The 9,572-nt window shown below is 27.3% G+C and overlaps 1 protein-coding gene across 1 annotated transcript; it reads right to left on the bottom strand.

Annotated features, from left to right (window-relative positions):
* Window positions 1-2,691: 2,691 nt before the first annotated feature.
* On the bottom strand, window positions 2,692-4,899 carry LOC137836218 (polygalacturonase-like). Its single transcript, XM_068645062.1, has 4 exons — window positions 4,715-4,899; window positions 4,282-4,581; window positions 3,269-3,793; window positions 2,692-3,072 (listed from the first exon to the last, which is right to left on the bottom strand). Exons 1-4 carry the CDS (start codon window positions 4,832-4,834, stop codon window positions 2,803-2,805), a joined length of 1,215 nt encoding a protein of 404 aa, XP_068501163.1. The 5' UTR covers window positions 4,835-4,899; the 3' UTR covers window positions 2,692-2,802.
* Window positions 4,900-9,572: the final 4,673 nt, after the last annotated feature.

The raw sequence follows: 9,572 nt of genomic DNA, 5'->3' as shown, positions 1-9,572 counted from the left end.
GTTCTTGAGAGACTTAGTAAACATGTTAAGTCAATTGATTGTTAAAGTTGACAAAGTAACGATAAACCTAGTTGATATTTCCTCGACAAAACTTTCTCTATGTCAATGTGATAATCAATCTTCAATATGATCCATCCTTTCAAATCATACTTTTAACACTCTCTCTCAAGTTTGAACATGTGTATCATATGAGTCAAGCTTGTTATAATTGGTTAAGGTCTATAGAATTAACATAGAGCTAAAAAAAAATGGTAAAACGATTAGAGGACAAGAAAAACATCGAAAAACAAAAATGTTTAGACGAAGTGAAATAGGACGTGTGGTGGTAGCTCAATTAAATGTTAAGTTTGTCTCAAGTTTTGTCATACAACTCTCACTCTCTATAGCCACTTTAATCCTCAATTTTAATCATCTCTTTATGATATGAAGTCATCTTTATCCATAAACTAAACTTATCCCATGCACGAATTAAAAATAATCTTTTTAGAGAAATTTATATGAAGAACTCCCACAAATTAATTTATTCTTTAGCTAATTTTAGTTTATGAAGAAACCCACCTTATTTTTCTTTCTTTTTGATATTTTTATGATTTTTTTCCTCTAACAGGCCCATAATATATATCTATATTAATACGTTCTGCAGTTCATTGTTCCAGCCTAAATTACTTGTGTCTTTTCGTTTATGTCAACAAAAGCTTTAGGAGATGTACTCATTTATGTTCACTCACTGAGCACAAACAATGAGAGAATGCCTTTGGGTGTAAACATACTCTTAACTAAACTAACAATCAATTTATGTCCGGAGTATATTAATTATTATGACAAGTATCATTCATTTTGCTGTTCTCAGTAAATTAAAATATTTCAATCATACTTTCTCATATTTTTTTTATCAGCAATAAATAAATAAAATAAAATAATTTTTTTATCCGTAATAAATAAATAAAATAAAATAAGAAGGTCAAACCTTTATATACTCAAAACTTAACTTATAGATATTCATCAAAGTCTACAAATTACTAAATCCTAAATACCCTAAATTCGGTCAACTTACTCAACAGATAAACCACTTAACCAATCTTAAAAAATGAAAAGAAATGGTAGGTCATAACTCAAAAGAATTCAACTTCTATCCTATCCATACTTTCTTACATGTTGATGGTACAAGAAAAGATAAAGCTTACATAAGAGTGAAAAAGAACTCTAGTGGCCGAAGAGAACAAAATTATAGAGCAAAGAAAAGTAAAGAAGAAGTTCTCCTGTACCCCCAATAATTTCTAACTGCGCTATATAAGTTTTAAAATACCTATTTTATCTCTCGAAACATTTTATTTGAAAACTTCTTCTCCTTTGACACAGTGTTCTTCTGCTGCTGTTTTTCTCCATCGAGTTTCAAAGCAGAGTAGTTCGTCAAGCTGTGGTTTGAAGTACGAAAGCTCAGGTACTAGAAAAGGTATGAAGGGTACTTATGTTTTGCTTCATTTTGTTTTAATAGGTGAAGAATGGTCTATTGGATTTTGGATTCTAGTATTCTGAAATGTGATTTCTCAAAAAAATTGTCTTCTGTAAGTTTTAAGTTTTGAAAGCACGTTCTGGAAAACAGTGAAAATAGTGTAAAAAATGTATTTTAGATTGTTGTATCTAAATGATTTTTTTGTAAGTTTTGGAAGATCATTATGGAAGTGTTATATAACCGTTCCAAATTAAAGAATCCAAATTTTTTCTAGAACAATTCCAGATGGCATTTGTCAAGGCTATTGCAAAAAAGTATTCCAAAACAGTAATTTTAGGTTCCAAAACACGTAATATAGAAGGTGAGATATATATTTTAGATTGATTATTCTGGAATATATATTTTTAGTGGAAATTAAAAAATTATTGAATTTTGAGTTTTTTTACACTTTAATTTCATTTTTTAAGAGTTAAAAAGGATGAAGATTATGCAATATTTTTCTCAACAAAATCATAAAACCAAACGAATTAATAACCTCAACATACATAAGATAAGATGTATAAATTTTGCACAAAACAACCTATAAGAAACATTTAATGTAAGGGAAAATAACCTCCCAGCATACATAAAAGAGACCAATCTCCCCCTAACATATATATAACCTTATGTGTACATTTCATTTCTACCTAACTACATAACCATGTGTATCACATCTTTAACACTTAATATGTTCATGCCAATTTAATAAAAGGAATCAAATTACATATTTTTAAAAAAATTTAGAACAAAATTGATTTTTTTTAAAATCACATAGGGACAAAAAGATAATTAAGTCTAATATTTTTATAGTAGTTTCCTTTATTTAAATATTGTTATCTAGAATGTGAGTAGTTTTTAAGTTACAATACTCATTCCCATAAATTTTGATTCCTTCACTTACAACGTTTTATAATCTGTTTTAAACCACGTGTTTTTGTTCAAATAATTAAGTGATTAAATAGTGCCGTGATAATTTTGTTCATAGAAAATTACAACAGATCGTTGTATAGATTCTTATGAATCTTTCTAACAAAATAAAATAACGCTCTCACAAATATTACAAACATTTTGTGACAAATATTCCTCGTCATAAATATTGTTTTAAAGTAGTAATAGATTTATTTATTTTATATAAAAAAATAAATCTAATGCATTCAAATTAAGAATCCGATTAAATTACTAGTATAAAAGAAGAGCATAGAACAATTTATTTGCATTTGGACTTGGAACGTTTAATATTTTATTTATAAACATCCACCATCAACAAATATAGAACCAAATTTGTAACTAGTTTTATGTTTTCTACAACTCTAGTTTGGAAGAGGTGCTGAAACAAACCTATTACTAGCAACACAAGATGGTGGAATTTGTTTGCCAAAAGAAGAACCCTTCACATTAAAACAAAAATTACTTAGTTTTTGTCTTCCCTTCCCACCAGAACTCATCAAATCAATGTCTTCCACAGTTACATCTTGACATGGCACTTCCTTACTGCAATTAAAATTCACTGCAACATCAGTAGCACTGCTTCCTCTGATATTCTTGTACGAAACATTGCTGATTTGCACGCTGGAAGACTTCTGCAATAAATTAAATACCTATGTTAGGGCAACAATTAAAATCAAGAATGTTTCTTCTTAGTTTTGAGGAGATGATTTTTTGTGTGGTGTTTTCTTTAGTTATTATGTTGGTTCTGAGTTGACAGTTTTCGATGAATTATACGATCAGTAAAAGGGTTAAATCATATGAAGTGACGAAAGAGATCTATAAACGTACCGACAAGTCGCAATTATGTTCCGGACAATATTGTTGATTAATGAAAATGGGATTTTGCACATTGATCATGACAATGTCTTCATAGGTGAAATTTGAAACCTTCAAGGGTGTCTTCAATGGAAAGGGCCATGTTTTGATTTGGACACCATTGCTAGAGCCATTGAAGGTGCAGTTCATGACAACTATATCTTCCACAGGTAATTCCAAAGGGTTCCCACCACCGAGGCTTCCCACACTGATTCCATGACCAGGACCACAGAAAACATCTGTGATTCGAACGTTCTTGGCGCCAGAGATCATAGCAACACAGTCATCTCCAGTGGCAATTGTGACACTTGTGATGTTTATTCCATTTGTGTGAGATATTTTGATTCCATCTGTGTTTCTGTTGTTGGCAGGGCTTATTAAGGACAGCTTTGTGAAGGTCATGTTCGCACTTCCGAACACTATGAAGTGACCACCTTTGCTATCAAAAGAATGCAGGTTTTCAATGCGTCCGTTGGTGATGAAGTCAAGATCCATACTCTAAACCCAATCATTCAAACCAAACATGTTAGGTTAATCAGTGTAGGTTTACAACAAAACAAGAAAGAAAGAAGAAAAATGATATATTAACATTCTAACAATATTTTGTGCTGTTGATCGTGTTTCTCATTTCTTGCAGTTTAATGTGATAAATGCATATGTCCGGGTTAAAGCGGTTTGGAGTAGCATCTAGAGCGGAGTAGCATCTAGATTGTAGTAGTTAATGAAATCTAAAAGCACAAGAATAAGTATATTTTTCAAGGTGGAGTGATAGACCATTCAGAAATGTTTACTTGACTCAATTAAAGGTTTGGTCTTGGGTAAGATCTAAATCTTGTTTTGCTTGTTTTACTTATTTTGAGTGGTGTATTTGATCCTATGGCTTGTATGTTGTCAATTAAGTGAGATTATGCAAAGTTTATCTTAGATAAAAAAAAAACAATATTTTGTGCTCAAATATAGGTTTAATAAGAAAGAGAAGAATGTACCGTAAAAAGAATTTGACAGGAATTGTTTAGACATTTTTGGCGAGTGGCAGTTCCTTGACCATCCAAAGTGCCACCTCCATTGACAGTGAGCTTGTCAACATATCTGAAATTTATCCATTTTTGATCAGCAAGCAAAGCTGGATCCACTGGAGCCTTGAGAACACCATTGATTTGGAAGGTTATTGCACCATTGCAAGGACCATTAAATATCACAGATCTCAGCATGTAAGTTCCTTCTGGGATCACAACATTTGTATCTCCTTTCCACTTGCATGCATCACTCCATGCTTTCACAAATGCCTTTCACACAAATCAAAACCCTTTTGTTCAAGTTTTCATAAACTATCAAAATAATTCTTCATTGTAAACTATCAATATGGTTGAATAAAGTTGCAAGAGAAGAAGACAATGGAAAAGAAACTTAAATGCTCACCACACTGTTATCAGTGCTGCCATCTGCACTTGCTCCATAGTCTTTCACATTGAAAATCTTGGTTTGTGCTTCTGCAGAATATGCTAACAAACATAACATAAACAAATACTTTGCACACATTTTTCTTCTTCTTTCTTCTCTTTGTAAGCTTATCCTTTTTATGATTTTTCTTTTGATCCTAGTATACTCCCTTTACATATATATAATTGCTTGAGAAATCAAAATGAGTTTAAAAGATATATTTCTGTTTAAAATTATTCATTGCATTCATTAAATGTAATAAATAATAATGATAATAATAATTAAAAAAATAGTGGTGAATTCACCTGTACTTGATATTATTTGTGTAGTAAATAAATTTAATTGGTATACCTAATTTTCTTTTATTAAATAAATGATTTCCTTTTACACTCATATATGTTATAAACCCAGTATTAAAAAAAGGTGTTTATAATTTAATAATTAATTTCGTCATTAATATAATAAGTAATTAGACTCAATAATTGAAATATACATTTTCAATTCAGAATGTTAATAAATATAGTAATTGTGAAATATAGTATACTTATTTTAAAAATTCTAAATATAATTACTCTTGTAAAAAATGATTTTTTGTGAATATATTACAATACTTATGATAAGATTGAAAAGAAAAGCATAAAATTTAAAACAAGTAAAAAGGACTTTTTTTTAATGACAATATGAAATAAAGTTAAGTTAAATATATAATAAATTATGTCTAATCATCTCAAATTTTAAAAACTTTGCTTGTAAACAACTTTTAAACTCATATTATCCAAAAAAATTATTAAATAAAAATTAATTTAAGAGACAAAAAATAATTAGTTGGTATAATGAGCGACCATTTTAAAGGCTAAAATAATTTTTGGTTTCTAAATTAGTTTATAGTATCATTAAATAGTTTCTAAATTGATATCTAATTAGCTAACAACGTTTTAAGTACTAATTATTTAGATTCTAAATTTGGTAACAAAAATCTTGATACCTAATTAGATACCAATTTATAAACTATTTAACAATAATAAAAACTAATTTCGAAACAAACAAAAAAATTTAATTCCTAAAATGGTCTCTACAATTAGTTTCTATTTAATAATTTTTTTAGTGATTTTTTTATTAATATATGCAAACCAACAATAATTGAAATTGTTTGTCGTTTGCTCTCAAGCTAGATTCTCATATTTTCTTGTTGGCTTGCTTCAAATAATGAAATTTTAAAAATTGTGAAATAATTTATTGTAACATAAAAGAATGAAAGAAATTAATTTCAAGAATTGATAAGAATAGGATAAAGATCAAATACCAGTTTCTACTTTCAATGTCATTGGATTTAAGAAGTAAGAAACTGTAAATCTTCATTCTTTCGTTTATCTTTTTGACCGATTGGTTTTAGATTTAAAAGAAAAATAAATACCTAAAACCACATTATTGCAAAAATTTTAAAGCAAAAAAATAAAAAGACCTAAATAAATCATGTAAGTTTTCAACCTTGATAACAGAAAAAAAATTGCTCAATTATAAGTTTTGAAAAGAAAATCACTATAAATTGTTTTCAATCTCAATTTATAATAGGGAATAATAATTAAATGTCAATTTATGATTTTAATTTTCTTCACAAATCACTCTAAAGTTTTAATTTCTTTCTTAGCTTGTGATGATATATGTCAGTTATTAACTTTCAATGTTGTTGATAGTGAAGAATGAGTGGAAATCTGTTTTTGATGATCAACACAACACTACAAGAAAAAATAATAAATATAAAATAATTTTAGAGAATAAAATAGACTAAAAAATTATTATCATCTAGAATAATTTTTATTATTAATAAAAAATTATAAAGTAATTTATAAATTGTTATCTAACATTATATACCAAGGTTTTAACTACTAGGTTTTAACTACTGACTATTTTATATTCTAAATTGGTTTTTATTAGTCTTTTAAAGACTAATTTAGAATCTAAAATATTAGTAGGTAAAACTTTGATAGTTAATATAAATACCAATTTAGAAACTATATAATTTTTTATTAATAATAGAAATCAATTTAGATACTAATAGTTTTTTAATATCTAAAATATTGTTTAATTTAGTTAATATACTTAGTTAATATATTGACTAATTATTTTTTATCTCTAAATTTAGTTGTTATTTAATGATTTTATTCTAGTGCAAATACTTAAACTAGTAACATTGTTTTTAAATTTAATTATACATGATATATGTTATTAAGTTTTTCCTTGTTTCTTTTTCATCTTTTTCATCTGATAGATCATCTAATGTCTAGCTGGTGCACGTCTGATTATTTTGATAATCAATTAAGCTTTTAGTTATTTTGTTGTGTTGTAGCTATGTTAGTTATTATGTTATAAATTAACATATTTGTGTAAGTCATAGTTGATCATTCTTGCAATTCACTATTTTCAATTGGAATTTTTTTTATGGGTAGTTTGTAAAATTCTAATTATCTAAATTACACATGGAAGGTTGCTAATGAAGTAGAAAAAAAAGGAATTTAGCCAAGTTTATCTTTTACATTAAACTCGTCATGTCATGAATAATAATTAAGATAAAAATATTATTTTACTTTGTTTTTATTTAGGGGAATGAACTTTTGTGAGAAGAAGGATGTGAGACTATGAGTTTTATAATATGCATATTTTTCCAATAAATTTAACGAGACTCTAGATGGTCTTGTACTAATTTAATTGGTGTAAACCCATAGGTAGTTTCCTTTAAACACTTAGATAGGCTAAACATGTTTTACTCATGATTATTTTAACATGTGTTTTACACAAACTTTAATTATGTAGTTCGTTTGACTATATTACGAAATTCTCCTTGCAAGCATTATTTCCTCAAACCTAATTCATTTGCAAATAAAGTTTTCCAATGCGTCAAATGAAACTTTGAGTTCATTTTTCTTGCAATGTTTGTTAGACAAGCACATTAAACAAAGCCTTAGGTTTTTGTTTCTTTTAAAGTTCGATGAAGCCTTTAGTCATCAGTCCTTTATAATTAGTCAGACAAAGTCTTTAGTTTGTTTGTCTTTTAGAGATCGTGAAATGAAGATTGTTAATGAAACCTTGAGTTCATTTGTCCTTTAAAACTCTTTATATTGACGTGTATTATTGGTGTTGCTTAAAATCAGCATGAGTATAAAAACATTTGAATCATCTAAGAACAAGATGGTTTAAAATATTGTATATTTTTTTTATAAATTTGGGATGTTACATTCAATAAATGGATTTTGTGTTTTCCTATGTGATGCTTTAGTGTAATAAAAATATGAGGCAAAATTCACAGTATTTATGTCTTGTATTGAGTTAGAATATCATTCCTTACTTGAGTTAGAAAGTCTCCTACCTGAATACGAAATTCATGTCAAATTAACCATAGTCTCTATGAATTTTTTGATGAGCAGTCTACTATTAACTGGCTCAAACCCAACTTATCACAAATGTTCCAAACGTAGTGATATTGATTATCACTTCATTCATGAATTAATTCAATCCAAAATCATCAAGTTGATTCTTGTAGAGTCTCAATGTCAACTTACATATGCTTCTACCAAATTTTGTTTAAGGTTTCATTTAATATTTGTACTGGTAAGTTCAGAAAGAACCATTAACACTTATTCTATTGTAACAATTAGTTGAGATAAATTTTCAGTCAGTCACAGTTAGTTCATATATATTTTGAAAAGTTTCTAGAAATTCTATTATGAAAAGTTTGTTTTGAAACACATTTTATGTGACTTAGAAAACTTGTTGAGGAAAGCTTTTCATAAAAGTTTTATTTCGGAAAGCTCGTTCAATAATGTATTTCATATGTAGTGTGTTCCAGAAATTTTGTTATGGAAATTATATTGTAGAAATTATGTTCTGGAATTTCTAAAAAGCTTGTTCTAGAATATTTTTGAAACACATAATCCAGAAGTCACTTTTACAAAGAGTAAAATGATATTTTAACAATTTTGGAGGTACAATTAGAAATTATGAAGGTGCAAAAAGAAAAAAAAAACTTATTTTAATTCATTGATGAGATTCCTTTTTTAAAATCTACATCGTTTCGTTTTAAAGACAATGATGATTTTTAAATAAGATAATGGTTTAAAATATGTGTAAAATCAAAATGAAGTATATATATATATATATATATATATATATATATATATTTATCTTTTAAAATTGTTCACAAAATTTGGAACCTAGTTAGTAGGTGATCTAATCTAGAACAAATTGAATGAATTTCTTAACAAAATAATTTAGAAGTGACAAAAAGTAATACAATATTGGTGAAGAGCCCTAAATAAAAAGGGAACAAGAAGCATCAATATATCAACCATGAGAAAGTATATACACTATCATGCATGACTCAAAATAAGTCTTTGCACAATTTATTTTTCCATATATATTCATACAAACTCACCTTGTAATGATTAAGCGGGTTGACTTGTCCCGTTTTGACTTGTTCTATATTTGACTTATAAAAAGTTGGTCGACCTGGCTCGTCCTGCATAAGAATTGTGGGTTAGTTTCGTTAGCATATCCCACATAATGATTAACATGTGAACCTCCAGACTATTCCACATAAACAAAATCTTAAAAAAATTACATATATTGTTGCAACAATAATTTTATTTTAATGTTTCACATATTTGTTGTACCCCATAAGTTTATCATTGACAATAAAATTCAAATAAGCTAAATAAATATAAGATTAACATTTACATTAAATAAATATGTCAAAGTTAAATCTTTCCTGAACAAGAAAATATAAAAATAAATTATTTTTTCATCTACGAAAAAAATATAGTAATTAATTATCATCTTGTTT

The sequence above is a fragment of the Phaseolus vulgaris genome, chromosome 5 (assembly GCF_000499845.2).
Source record: "Phaseolus vulgaris cultivar G19833 chromosome 5, P. vulgaris v2.0, whole genome shotgun sequence".
NCBI classification, from domain to species: domain Eukaryota; kingdom Viridiplantae; phylum Streptophyta; class Magnoliopsida; order Fabales; family Fabaceae; genus Phaseolus; species Phaseolus vulgaris.
Note: the sequence above shows the minus strand (reverse complement) of the source record. Positions and strands in the feature narration are given on the sequence as shown.

Excerpts from the sequence above, each read along its gene's own strand:
- LOC137836218 (XM_068645062.1), bottom strand. The coding sequence starts at position 4,834 with ATGTGTGCAAAGTATTTGTTTATGTTATGTTTGTTAGCATATTCTGCA. Across the intron at positions 4,582-4,714 it reads GCAGCACTGATAACAGTGTG|GCATTTGTGAAAGCATGGAG; the intron begins GTGAGCATTTAA and ends TTTGTGTGAAAG. Across the intron at positions 3,073-3,268 it reads AACATAATTGCGACTTGTCG|AAGTCTTCCAGCGTGCAAAT; the intron begins GTACGTTTATAG and ends AATTTATTGCAG.